This window comes from Oncorhynchus mykiss, chromosome 23 (assembly GCF_013265735.2).
Source record: "Oncorhynchus mykiss isolate Arlee chromosome 23, USDA_OmykA_1.1, whole genome shotgun sequence".
Classification (NCBI taxonomy): domain Eukaryota; kingdom Metazoa; phylum Chordata; class Actinopteri; order Salmoniformes; family Salmonidae; genus Oncorhynchus; species Oncorhynchus mykiss.
Genome location: NC_048587.1, coordinates 15,002,969 through 15,017,832, shown reverse-complemented (window position 1 = coordinate 15,017,832; position 14,864 = coordinate 15,002,969). Strand labels below are relative to the sequence as shown.

General features: G+C 41.7%; 1 protein-coding gene across 4 annotated transcripts in view; it reads right to left on the bottom strand.

Moving 5' to 3' along the window:
* LOC110502315 (cilia- and flagella-associated protein 46) overlaps window positions 1-14,598 on the bottom strand; it is a 98,286-nt gene extending 83,688 nt beyond the window's left edge. For all 4 annotated transcript variants that reach the window (XR_002470314.2, XM_021580249.2, XM_021580250.2 and 1 more), the window contains exons 1-3: window positions 14,332-14,598; window positions 14,137-14,240; window positions 5,554-5,685 (exon numbers count right to left, since the gene is read on the bottom strand). Coding sequence is in view for 3 of the 4 variants with exons in the window: in XM_021580249.2 (XP_021435924.2) it covers window positions 5,554-5,685; window positions 14,137-14,240; window positions 14,332-14,380 (285 nt within the window). In the remaining variant the exon portion in view is untranslated. The remainder of the gene's footprint in view (window positions 1-5,553; window positions 5,686-14,136; window positions 14,241-14,331) is intronic.
* Between the last annotated feature and the right edge of the window lie 266 nt (window positions 14,599-14,864).

Below are 14,864 nucleotides of genomic sequence, written 5' to 3'. Positions count from 1 at the left end.
GTAGAAGTTCAAATTGTTTGGGTACAGACCTGGATAGTAGGACAGAACTCTGCAGGCTATCTATGCAGTAAATTGCAACACCGCCCCCTTTGGCAGTTCTATCTTGTCTGAAAATGTTGTAGTTTGGAATTAAAATGTCTGAATTTTTGGTGGTCTTCCTAAGCCAGGATTCAGACACAGCTAGAACATCTGGGTTGGCAGAGTGTGCTAAAGCAGTGAATAGAACAAACTTAGGGAGGAGGCTTCTAATGTTAACATGCATGAAACCAAGGCTATTACGGTTACAGAAGTCGTCAAAAGAGAGCGCCTGGGGAATAGGAGTGGAGCTAGGCACTGCAGGGCCTGGATTCACCTCTACATCGCCAGAGGAACATAGGAGGAGTAGAATAAGGGTGCGACTAAAAGCAATAAGAATTGGTCGTCTAGAACGTCTGGAACAGAGAGTAAAAGGAGGTTTCTGGGGGCGATAAAATAGCATCAAGGTATAATGTACAGACAAAGGTAAGGTAGGATGTGAATACAGTGGAGGTAAACCTAGGTATTGAGTGATGAAGAGAGAGATATTGTCTCTAGAAACATCATTGAAACCAGGAGATGTCATTGCATGTGTGGGTGGTGGAACTAATAGGTTGGATAAGGTATAGTGAGCAGGACTAGAGGCTCTACAGTGAAATAAGCCAATAAACACTAACCAGAACAGCAATGGACAAGACATATTGACATTAAGGAGAGGCATGCTTAGTCGAGTGATCAAAAGGGTCCAGTGAGTGGAGAGGTTGGTTTAGGGTCACGGCGATTTAGACAGCTAGCCAAGCCAACCGGTAGCAAGCTAGCATAGGATGGAGTCTGTTGTTAGCCACCTCTTGCGTTCGGTCAGTAGATTAGTGGGGTTCCGTGTGGTAGAGGGGATTAATCAAAATCACACAACAACAAAAATAAGAACAATAGATATAGTTATAGAGGCCCGAGAAGAAAACATAATAATTCAAATAAATAAATTGTCCGATTGTCTATTCAGAATAGCAGCCGGAAAGACAGCTAACGGTTAGCGGGCCGCAGATGGGCGTTCCGGTAACGTCGCGACAGAGGAGCCAGCCGGATCTCCTTCAGGTAGATAACGTCGGCAGTCCGGTTGTGAAGGCCCGGTGGGGCTCCGCGTAGGCAGTGAAACGGGTCCGGATAGGTGACTGCAGCCCAGGAGTGAATGATGGAACTCAGGCGTGATTGACGGAGCTGGCTAGCACCGGAACAATCGATGTTTGCTCCGGAATCGACGAAAGCCGACTGTCACACGGATAGCAGCTAGCTAGCTGTGAGATCCGGGTATGAATGTCCAGAGAGCAGTTGAAATCCAGGGACATGGAGAGAAAAATTGGTCCGGTATGTTCCGTTCCGAGCCGCGCTGCGCCGTACAAAACTGGCGATAGATTTTCGAACTAAAGGACAGCCGATGACCACAAACCGTGGTTAGCTTCTGATTAGCTTCTGGGCTAGCTCCTGGCTAGCTTCTGGCTAGTTTCTGGCCAGCCTCCTGGAGTTTCTGGCTAGCTTCCTGAAGGATTGCAGATCTGAGGTAAATAATACTTTTTTATAAATATAAATTGGTGAGGCTGGTTGCAGGAGAGTGTTTAGAAGATGAGTTGATGGAAAATAAAAATAAAATGTATGTGAAAAAAGTTGTAAATATATATATATATACAGGACACGACAAGACGAGGACAAAAGACGTCTGAACTGCTATGCGATCTTGGATCTTTCTGCTTACATGCCTTCAAATTACCATAAAACTACCGTAAAACCTTTAAAATAATGCCCTTGCTTAATGCTCAAGTAGACAATGGACCTGATCGGACAGCTCAGAGCCTCTGCTCTTTTCTGTCCATAAGAAACAATTGGATTAGTGGAAGAGGCAGGGCAGGCCAGGAACAAGGAAGAAGGGTGTGGTCAGCAGGGCATCACCCGAGGCTGAATGCCCTAAGGTTTTTATCAGAACGGTTAGTTTCGCCTTTTTGCTTTTCCCGACATGAATTTGTTGTGTTTTGTTTTAAAAATAGAGGTAAAATATAAGAGGAGAAAAAAAAGAGGAATAAAAGGACTTTGTAGCTCACAGCTGTGCATGGGGCCCTTGCTTAAGGAAATGTTTGAGGGGCTTTATGCAAAACCCTTACACAGTTGCATTAGGGTATAGGAAAATTATTTATTAAAGGTAAACCCTTAAGAGAAACACTTTTGTGTAAGGGTGTTACATAGAGGCCCTCAAACATTTCCTTAAGTAAGGTCATAATTTAAGGGTTTTAAAGCCATGTTGTATGAAACCGGGCCCTTAATTTAAGGGAGAAATTTGCCTTAAAATGTTTTGTGCAACTGACTTAAAGTTAATGAAACTTTTTAGAGAAAGATGTTTTATGATGTTGCACAATGTTCCCTTACCTAAGGCAATTGCTTAAGGGCGTTGCATAGAGCCCCTCAAATATTTCCTTAGTCAAGGGCATACTTAAGGGCATACTTATGGTAGTTTGAAGGCATGTATGTTAGAAAGAGTATCTGGTTTCCATGGAGACGGCCTGATTTCACGGACTAAACTTCTCTCAAGTAGATTGCTTTCATTTTGTTAGATAGCAAAATAGAACTTCTACCATCAAGACAGGATAACCAAATTGATTCAGACAATAATAAACCATGTTTCTTGTAGTTACTTTTTTCTCAACTTGTTTATATTACTTTCTAGTACCTCGAGCTAGCTTACAGAGTAGCTATAGCGAACTAGCCAGCTACAGTAGCTTTGTAGCAATGCACCTTCCATTTTTTTTAGCTACAGTGCCTTGCGAAAGTATTCGGCCCCCTTGAACTTTGCGACCTTTTGCCACATTTCAGGCTTCAAACATAAAGATATAAAACTGTATTTTTTTGTGAAGAATCAACAACAAGTGGGACACAATCATGAAGTGGAACGACATTTATTGGATATTTCAAACTTTTTTAACAAATCAAAAACTGAAAAATTGGGCGTGCAAAATTATTCAGCCCCTTTACTTTCAGTGCAGCAAACTCTCTCCAGAAGTTCAGTGAGGATCTCTGAATGATCCAATGTTGACCTAAATTACTAATGATGATAAATACAATCCACCTGTGTGTAATCAAGTCTCCGTATAAATGCACCTGCACTGTGATAGTCTCAGAGGTCCGTTAAAAGCGCAGAGAGCATCACGAAGAACAAGGAACACACCAGGCAGGTCCGAGATACTGTTGTGAAGAAGTTTAAAGCCGGATTTGGATACAAAAAGATTTCCCAAGCTTTAAACATCCCAAGGAGCACTGTGCAAGCGATAATATTGAAATGGAAGGAGTATCAGACCACTGCAAATCTACCAAGACTTGGCCGTCCCTCTAAACTTTCAGCTCATACAAGGAGAAGACTGATCAGAGATGCAGCCAAGAGGTCCATGATCACTCTGGATGAACTGCAGAGTTCTACAGCGGAGGTGGGAGACTCTGTCCATAGGACAACAATCAGTCGTATATTGCACAAATCTGGCCTTTATGGAAGAGTGGCAAGAAGAAAGCCATTTTTTAAAGATATCCATAAAAAGTGTCGTTTAAAGTTTGCCACAAGCCACCTGGGAAACACACCAAACATGTGGAAGAAGGTGCTCTGGTCAGATGAAACCAAAATTGAACTTTTTGGCAACAATGCAAAACGTTATGTTTGGCGTAAAAGCAACACAGCTGAACACACCATCCCCACTGTCAAACATGGTGGTGGCAGCATCATGATTTGGGCCTGCTTTTCTTCAGCAGGGACAGGGAAGATGGTTAAAATTGATGGGAAGATGGATGGAGCCAAATACAGGACCATTCTGGAAGAAACCCTGATGGAGTCTGCAAAAGACTTGAGACTGGGACGGAGATTTGTCCTCCAACAAGACAATGATCCAAAACATAAAGCAAAATCTACAATGGAATGGTTCAAAAATAAACATATCCAGGTTTTAGAATGGCCAAGTCAAAGTCCAGACCTGAATCCAATGAAGAATCTGTGGAAAGAACTGAAAACTGCTGTTCACAAATGCTCTCCATCCAACCTCACTGAGCTTGAGCTGTTTTGCAAGGAGGAATGGGAAAAAAATGTCAGTCTCTCGATGTGCAAAACTGATAGAGACATACCCCAAGCGACTTACAGCTGTAATCGCAGCAAAAGGTGGCGCTACAAAGTATTAACTTAAGGGGGCTGAATAATTTTGCACGCCCAATTTTTCAGTTTTTGATTTGTTAAAAAAGTTTGAAATATCCAAAAAATGTCATTCCACTTCATGATTGTGCCCCACTTGTTGTTGATTCTTCACAAAAAAATACAGTTTTATATCTTTATGTTTGAAGCCTGAAATGTAGCAAAAGGTCGCAAAGTTCAAGGGGGCCGAATACTTTCGCAAGGCACTGTAAGTAGGTAGCTGGTTGATGTTTTCCTTTTGTAACCAGGGCAGATGAAAGCAACATTCACCTCAACAAATGCTGTTAACTAGTGGTGGAAAAATTACCTAATTACCATACTTGAGTAAAAGTAAAGAAACCTTAATAGAAAATTACCTTCAAGTAAAAGTGAAATTCACCCAGTAAAATTCTATTTGAGTAAAAGTCAAAAAGTATTTGTTTTTAAATATACTTAAGTATCAAAAGTAAATGTAATATTCAAATATACTTAAGTATCAAAAGTAAATGTAATATTCAAATATACTTAAGTATCAAAAGTAAAAAATAATTTTAAATTTCTTATATTAAGCAAACCAGATGGCACAATTGTTCTTTTTTTTTTACATTTGCGGATAGGCAGGGGCACACTCCAACACACATCATTTACAAAAAAAGCATTTGTGTTTAGTGAGTCCGGCCAGATCAGAAGCAGTAGGGATGACCAGGCATGTTCTCTTGATAAGTGTGTGAATTGGACTATTTTCCTGTCCTGCTAAGCATTCAAAATGTAAGGGGTACTTTTGGTGTCAGGGAAACATGTATGGAGTAAAAATTACATTATTTTATTTAGGAATGTAGTGAAGTAAAAGTTGTCAAAAAAATATATAAAGTAAAGTACAGATAGACTAAAAATCTACTTAAGTATTACTTTAAAGTATTTTTTTCTGAAGTACTTTACACCACTGCTGTTTACATTGATATCCATACTGAATTAAGCAGTTAAGGGACCTCATGGGTACCCTTAACTTCTTCACTTATTTTAAGAGGGAAATTCACCTTAAAATGTTTTGTGCAATGGACTTAAAGTTAGGGAAACTTTCAGGAAAAGATAAGGGGGATATTAACTTAAGGTGTTTTATGCAACCGGGCCCAGAGCCTCATATGCAGAGGTCAGAGCAGAGGAACCAGTGCTAAGCTGCTGGTTCTATGGGAAAATACAGACAGTGCTGCTAGAGTCACAAAGGTTGTCTCTGTTCATCCATTATAAAATGTCAAACCAATGGTTAGCAGAAAAGATACACTTAGACGATCAAACATTGCTGAACAACCACAAACTAGTAGACTTTTAGTCGTGTTTGTCCTCACCACACTCCCAAAGCTCTGTGGAGACTCCAGCTGGCCCTGACAGAGGTACGCTCGACACAGGAATTGATTGGCTGGGGGTTTCCCTTCAAAGTACATCATTAGGCAGTCTCGGCTGATATCTGCACATCCCAGCTAAAAACACAAAACATACACTGAAATATGCTGTTTTCAAACAGTATTCTACTTTTAATCTGTAATTCAACAAGTTGACTGAAATCGGAGTTCAATGTTGATTTATTTATAGTGCATTCAGAAAGTATTCAGACCCCTTTCCACATTTTGTTACGTTACAGCCAGATTCAAAAATTAATAATTACAAATAATTACAAATAATTACAAAGTGGAGATTGGAAAACCTTCCAGAAGAACAACCATCTCTGCAGCACTCCATCAATAAGGCCTTTATGGTAGAGTGGCCAGAGAGAAGCCAATCGCCAGTAAAAGGCACATGACAGCCCGCTTGGACTCTCGGACTCTCAGACGATGGTAAACAAGATTCTCTGGTCTGATGAAGCCAAGATTGAACTCTCGCATCACGTCTGGAGGAAACCTAGTCAGGATCGAGGGAAAGATGAACGGAGCAAAGTACAGAGATCCTTGATGAAAACCTGTTCCAGAGAGCTCAGGACCTCAGACTGGGGGCGAAGGTTTACCTTCGAACAGGACAACAACCCTAAGCACACAGCCAAGACAATGCAGGGGTGGTTTCAGGACAAGTCTCTGAATGTCCTTGAGTGGCCCAACCAGAGACCGGACCAGAACCCGATCAAACATCTCTGGAGAGACCTGAAAATGGCTGTGCAGCAACGCTCCCCATCCAACCTGTCAGAGCTTAAGCGGATCTACAGAGAATAATGGGAGAAACTCCCCAAATACAGGTGTGCCAAGCTCATACCAAATAAGACTTGATGCTATAATAGCTGTCAAATGTGCTTCTATAAAGTACTGAGTAAAGGGTCTGAATACTTATGTAAAAGTCATTGTTTATTTTTTATTTTATAAATTAGCACAAAAAAAACTTTTTTTAAAAACAAACAAAAAAAAACATTTTGTTTTGTCATTATGGGGTATTGTTTGTAGATTGATGAGGACAAAAAACGATGTAATCCATTTTAGAATAAGGCTGTAATGTAACAAAATGTGGAAAAAGTCAAGGGGTCTGAATACTTTCCGAAGGCACTGTAAATATTCAGTTTGGTGTATTCAATCATTCTTATGGCACGTGTTTCTCTGGGGTAAAGCATATAATCATGATGAGTCTTTGTTGGGATTTCCCGTAAGTCTTCTGAAAGGGTTCATATGAATAATGCTTAATCTTGTGAAGCATGTAGGCTACATGCCTGAGAATTAAGCATTATTCAACCATTCTTTATGGCCCATGGATCTCTGAGCAAAAGACAAATGTGATTCTTATTCACACCGACCTCTTCTGTGCTATCCACCCTGACCCATATATAAACAACATACATCTCAGCTCATCTTAACCACAACATATTTGTCATTAGCCTGAGTCTCTAATTGCTGTAAACAAGGATGGCTCATTAGGAATTAAACAGTATTTTGATGTGTTAACTTTTTATTTACTAAACAATATAGGCTATTCCCTTCTGCATCATATAACACTCTAATGGCTGTTGAGATTACGTAAGAGAGGAATGGGGCTTGGTAGAAGCTAAAGGCACATTAAGATCTGCCAGGCAGGATTAGTTTACAGGCTAGGATGAAAATATACAGATTAAGACAAGAGGATTGTAATATCCCATAAACATTTGCATAAATGTGGAAGAATTAGAAACAATAGGACTAGCAATATGAGCAAAAATGATTGGAAGTGAATGTTAGCAGTACAGAAAGTTCGCCATCGAAGTGGAAAATAAACACAATTGTAGTGGATTTCAGTCAATTACTCAGCAAACTGTGAATCTATTCATTTAAACGTTTTTCAAATTATGTACAGCCACTTCATTACTCAGTCACTCGGGAGATTCATGAAATGGGTTTCCATGGCCGAGCAGCCGCACAAAAGCCTAAAATCACCATGTGCAATGCCAAGCTGGGGTGTAAAGATCGCCTCCATTGGACTCTGGAGCAGTGGAAACAGGTTCTCTGGAGTGATGACTCAAGCTTCACCATCTGCGTTTGGCGGATGCCAGGAAAACGCCAACTGCCTCAATGCATAGTACCAACTATAACTTTTTGGTGGAGGAATAATGGTCTGGGGCAGTTTATGGTTCGAGCTAGGCCCCTTAGTTACAGTGAAGGCGGAAACTTAAAACCTCAGCATACAATGAAATTCTAGACGATTCTGTGCTTCCAACTTTGTGGCAACAGTTTGGGGAAGGCCATTTTCTGTTTCAGAATGACAATGCCCTCGTGCACAAAGCGAGGTCCATACAGAAATGGTTTGTTGAGATTGGTGTGGAAGAACTTGACTGGCCTGCACAGAGCCCTGACCTCAATCCCATCGAACACCTTGGGGTGAATTGGAACTCCGACTGCGAGCCAGGCCTAAATCGCCCAACATCAGTGCCCGACCTCACTAATGCTTGTGGCTGAATAGAAGCAAGCCCCTGCAGCAATGTTCCAACTCACCTGAGTTACCTACGCGGTCAGTGCTAAAACACAGTGAGATCATATCAAATCTGATGTTTTGAACACTTCAATGTCCTATTTCGGGTATACCAGGACTGTACACAGTAAGTGCGGTATTCAGAGACTTGACATCTGCGAGTCTCCCTTTGACATCAATGAATGATTCACTTGAAAGTCTGAGTTACGCTCAAAGTCAAGTATGAATACTGCCCTAAATAATGTGGACATGGTTATATCTGGACCAACAATACACTCCTGTGAACCAAAGGAAATGGCTAGTAGAGTAGCCTAAATGTAGGGTAGAGAGTAGAGGGATATTGTTATCCACGTTGGCACCAACGATGTTAGAATGAAACAGTCAGAGGTCACCAAGCGCAACATAGCTTCAATGAGTAAATCAGCTAGAAAGATGTGTCGGCATCGAGTAATTGTCTCTGGCACCCTCCCAGTTAGGGGGAGTGATGAGCTCTAAAGCAGAGTCTCAAAACTCAATCGCTGGTTGAAAACTGTTTTCTGCCTGGCCTGCAGCCTACAAGCTGTTGCGCAGCAACTCACTGCCTTCCTGAAGACAAACAATGTATACGAAATGCTTCAGTCTGTTTTAGACCCCATCATAGCACTGAGACTGCACGTGTGAGGGTGGTAAATGACCTCTTAATGGCATCAGACCGAGGCTCTGCATCTGTACTTGTGCTCCTAGACCTAAGTGCTGCTTTTGATACCATCGATCACCACATTCTTTTGGAGAGATTGGAAACCCAAATTGGTCTACACGGACAAGTTCTGGCCTGGTTTAGATCTTATCTGATGGAAAGATATCAGTTTGTCTCTGTGAATGGTTTGTCCTCTGACAAATCAACTGTAAATTTTGGTGTTCCTCAAGGTTCCGTTTTAGGACCACTATTGTTTTCACTACATATTTTACCTCTTGGGGATGTCATTCGAAAACATAATGTTAACTTTCACTGCTATGCGGATGACACACAGCTGTGTCAATAAAACTGTGAAGGACCTCGGTGTTACTCTGGACCCTGATCTCTCTTTTGACGAACACATCAAGACTGTTTCAAGGACAGCTTTTTTCCATCTACGTAACATTGCAAAAATCAGAAACTTTCTGTCCAAGAATGATGCAGAAAAATTCATCCATGCTTTCGTTACTTCTAGGTTAGACTACTGCAATGCTCTACTTTCCGGCTACCTGGATAAAGCACTAAATAAACTTCAGTTAGTGCTAAATACTGCTAGAATCCTGACTAGAACCAAAAAATGTGATCATATTACTCCAGTGCTAGCCTCCATACACTGGCTTCCTGTCAAAACAAGGGCTGATTTCAAGGTTTTACTGCTAACCTACAAAGCATTACATGGGCTTTTCTCCTATAGAGCTCCATTTTTATGGAATAGTCTGCCTACCCATGTGAGAGACGCAAACTCGGTCTCAACCTTTAAGTCTTTACTGAAGACTCATCTCTTCAGTGGGTCATATGATTGAGTGTAGTATGGCCCAGGAGTGTGAAGGTGAACGGAAAGGCACTGGAGCAACTAACCGCCCTTGCTGTCTCTGCCTGGCCGGTTCCCCTCTCTCCACTGGGATTCTCTGCCTCAAAACCTATTACAGGGGCTGAGTCACTGGCTTACTGATGCTCTTCCATGCAGTCCCTAGAAGGGGTGCATGACTTGAGTGGGTTGAGTCACTGACGTGATCTTCCTGTCCGGGTGGGCGCACCCCCTTGGGTTCGTGCCGTGGGGGAGATCTTTGTGGGCTATACTCAGCCTTATCTCAGGATAGTAAGTTGGTGGATGAAGATATCCCTCTAGTGGTGTGGGGTCTGTGCTTTGGCAAAGTGGGTGGGGTTATATCCTGCCTGTTTGGCCCTGCCCGGGGGTATCGTCGGACAAGGCCACAATGTCTCCCTACCCCTCCTATCTCAGTCTCCAGTATCTATGCTGCAATAGTTTATGTGTCGGGGGGCTAGGGTCCGTCTGTTATATCTGGAGTATTTCTCCTGTTTTATCCGGTGTTCTGTGTGTGAATTTAAGTATTCTCTCTCTCTCTCTCCGAGGACCTGAGCCCTAGGACCATGCCTCAGGACTACCTGGCCTGATGACACTTTGCTGTCCCCAGTCCACCTGGTTGTGCTGCTGCTCCAATTTAAACTGATCTGCCTGCGGCTATGGAACCCTGACCTGTTCACTGGACATGCTACCTTATCCCAGACCTGCTGTTTTCAACTCTCTGGTGACACCAGGAGCGGTATAGATACTCTGAATGATCGGCTACGAAAAGCCAACTGACATTTTGCCAACTGACATATTATTTGACCCTGCTGGTCATCTATGAACATTTGAATATCTTGGCCATGTACTGTTATAATCTCCACCCGGCACAGCCAGAAGAGGACTGGCCACCCCTTATAGCCTGGTTCCTCTCTAGGTTTCTTCTTAGGTTCTGGCCTTTCTAGGGAGTTTTTCCTAGCCACCGTGCTTATACACCTGCATTGCTTGCTGTTTGGGGGTTTAGGCAGGGTTTCTGTACAGCACTTTGTGACATCAGCTGATGTAAAAAGTGCTTTATAAATACATTTGATTGATTGGTTGATGTACAGCAATTCAACACAAAACGGCTGCCAACATCTTTCTCAATGCTATCAGTCTCAAGCACAGACTAAATCCTCAATCAAGAGAGCATATGACAGTTCCATCATCATTATACTGAAAGAGAGCCCTTACAACATGCACTCTATTGAATTTAGATGTTGCATTTAATGTAACAGGGGTGCGGATCAATTCCATATTCTGCACAGCCAGATACGGCTTATCCCCCTTTCCAGTGGTTGACAAACTTTTTTCTTTTTTTTAAGGAACTCAGTCCGTACTCTTGAAAGTTGTAATAGTTTAATGGACAAGGTGCAATTTCGAAATTGGGTAGTGCATCATCAGTTTTTGAATCATTGGGTAGTGCATCATCAGCCATTGTTTGCGTATATGTCATTGTTGAATATTCAATCTTGTTCAAAGTAAATAGCCTACTTCCTGACCTTAAATAGAAACGTTTTATAGAGAAGCCTAAACTTAACTATATCCTTTTAATACCAACAACCATGACATGACTGCGCTAAGCACAGAAAGAAAAGTTAGACACATATGGAATGTGGGATTAGGGAGATGATTGTATTGGCGACCCATCATTCAGGGCGGCTGGGGCTAAACCCCACCTCTTCTGAGACAACTGTTTAGCTAAAAAAAATATATACAGTACCAGTCAAAAGTTTGGACACACCTACTCACTCAAGGGTTTTTCTTTATTTTTTTACTATTTTCTACAATGTAGAATAATAGTGAAGACATCTAAACTATGAAATAACACATATGGGATCATGTAGTAACCCAAAAAGTGTTAAACAAATCAATATATATTTATATTTTAGATTCTTCAAAGTAGCAACCCTTTGCCTTGATGACAGCTTTGCACACTCTTGGCATTCTCTCAAACAGCTTCACAAGGTAGTCACCTGGAATGCATTTCAATTAACAGGTGGGCCTTACAGTTTATTTGTGGACTTTCTTTCCTTCTTAATGCGTTTGAGCCAATCAGTTGTGTTGTGACAAGGTAGGGGTGGTATACAGAAGATAGCACTATTTGGTAAAGACCAAGTCCATATTATGGAAAGAACAGCTCCAATAAGCAAAGAGAAATGACAGTCCATCATTACTTTAAGACATGAAGGTCAGTCAATGTGGAACATTTCAAGAACTTTGAAAGTTTCTTCTAGTGCAGTCGCAAAAACCATCAAGCACTGTGATGAAACTGGCTCTCATGAGGACCATCACAAGAAAGGAAGATCCAGAGTTAACGCTAATGAACTTATCCACTGCAGCAGAGGTACCAGCCTCAGAAATTGCAGTCCAAATAAATGCTTCACTGAGTTCAAGTAACATACACATCTCAACATCAACTGTCCAGAGGAGACTGCATGAATCAGGCATTCATGGTCAAATTGCTGCAAAGATACCACTACTAAAGGACACCAATAAGAAGAAGTGACTTGCTTGGACCAAGAAACACAAGCAATGGATATTAAACTGGTGGAAATATGTCCTTGGGTCTGGTGAGTCCAAATTGGAGATATTTGGTTCCAACTGCCGTGTCTTTGTGAGAAGCAGAGTAGGTGAAGGGATGATCTCCGCATTTGTGGTTCCCACCGGGGAGCATGGAGGAGGAGGTGTGATGGTTATTTGCTGGTGACACTCAGTGATTTATTTGGAATTCAAGGCACACTTAACCAGCATGGCTACCACAGCATTCTTCAGCGATATGCCATCCCATCTGGTTTGCACTTAGTGGGACTATCACTTGTTTTTCAACAGTACAATGACCCAAAACACACCTCCAGGCTGTTTAAGGGTTATTTAACCCTAATGGAGAGTGATGGAGTGCTGCATCAGATGACCTGGCCTCCACAATAACCTGAAATCAACCCAATTGAGATGGTTTGGGACGAGTTGGACAGCAGAGTGAAGGAAAAGTAGACATCAAGTGCTCAGCATATGTGGAAACTCCTTCAAGACTGTTGAAAAAGCATTCCTCATGAAGCTGGTTGAGAGAATGCCAAGCGTGTGCAAAGCTGTCATCAAGGCAAAGGGTGGCTACTTTGAAGAATCTAAAATGTAAATATATATTGATTTGTTTAACACTTTTTGGGTTACTACATGATTCCATATGTGTTATTTCATAGTTTTGATGTCTTCACTATTATTCTACAATGTAGAAAATAGTACAAATAAAGAAAAATCCTTAAATGAGTAGGTGTGTCCAAACTTTTGACTGGTACTGTATACATACACATTATATTTAGGGATATTACATTTTTGGCTGATATCGATATCCAATATTTTTCTTGCCAAAAACCCGTTACCGATACCCGATATTTAAAAATGTTAGCGGCTTTTAAGCATTCTAGTCCAGTTAAATAGTTAACACACTGTGGCAGTCGACAGGGAGAGGTGTAGAGTGATAATTGAGGGATATCTTGCAGGTAGCTGGCTCCACCCCCAAGCCTCATATGGACTTCCTGCCCCAACGAGGAAAGGCTGTGAGTCGTTAAGCCAGGGAGTGCTTGGGGATAAAGGAGGAAGCAGCCTGCACAAAGGGGGCAGAGGAGGTGAGAGAAATGAACGCAAAATCTTTGTGATTGCCTGTTGTGACCGGGACTGTCAGACTACTTGTTTCCATCTTGTCCAGCTGTGTCTAACATTTCACGTAAACCCTGTTTCTTGTCTGCATCGAAGTAGTCCTTGTACCTAGCGTTGAGCATGGTGGCGACACAGTAAAGAGACTCAGGGAATGCCACCGAATCGCTTGTACATGTAGCCAATAGCCTGTTTTGGAGAAATGTCATAATTGAATATTGTAAGAGCTTTCATTGTCTGCTTAAATGCCCCTTTATTTATCCTACGGTTTTGACTTGGTGTGCAGGGAGAATACTGTAAGAATGGCCCATTGAAATTACACATTTCCACTTATCCGCTCATCATTCCCTTATGCCATAGTTTGTACATCCTAATTGTTTAAGCAAGTCAGCCATATCAACTGAACTGTTTCCGAACTGTTTCGCTGCCAGACAAGGCACCGCTGATAGCTAGATGTAGCGGTGGTATGGATTCACTCCATGGTGCTGAAAAGAAAGCTCTGAGGTTGGGACAGCTTTATGTAGGCCCTATTACTTTGTGGGCAACGTTTGTCACCATTATAGTACAATTCATGTATTGTTTAGTGTTGTGTGGTGGCTTTGCTGGCATGCATCTAAAAAAAAATTGGGGGGGTTGCCCCAACAAGATTAAAATCACCACTTGCATGATTGTAGCGAACACTAGCTAACTACCTGGCTTACAATGGTAACAATGCAACAATGTAACAACAATGTAACAACAATGTAACACTGTAGCTAATAGAATTGTTTGCAACATTATAGCACATCATAGGCCTACCTGTAGGGCTTGTTCTGCGCACAGAACGTACAACTCCGGGCAGAAGCATCGCGTATCTGACCCCTCTCTGATCATGTCATAGGCTGCATTCAGCGCATCAGTGTCTAAAGACAAAACCACACGATATGAAACGTGTTCAACAACACTATCAGTCAACTATTTAGATAGCTAAGAAACTAGCTAGTAGTGTGTTACCTTTTTGTTGACGTGCCTTGGTCAAATACTGGCGAATGTGAAGATCCATGATGCTCAGTCTTGACAGGTGGTTGCTGTGCTAGAATTAGGCGGGCCCGGCAAGCTTTAACAAATAACTAGCTTGCTAGTTAACATAACGTTAATTAACCTGGTAAGTTTTTTATATCTCACTCGTACTACTTTAATAGATACTACTAGCTAAATACTTAGCTACTGACAAGTTTTTGCGTCTCCTGTCGCACCACTACTAACCTTGTTGCTTGTTGTGGTTAGGAAATTGGGAGTGTATCTTAGCAACAAGTAACGGCGGAAGCGACTCTAAGTGAGACGGTTCATTTGGCTCCATTCGTTTAAAAAAGATGATCATTTGGCTCACAAATCGCTCTTCGTTCAGTAGCGCTTAAAAATGTAGGCTACCTAAAACCATGTAAAAATGGCAAATATCTTATGTAAGCCAACAAATTTTGCTGCCATCATGTCAGATTGTGACATGTGAGTTCAAATAGTTTTACCTCAACAAATAATTAGATGGG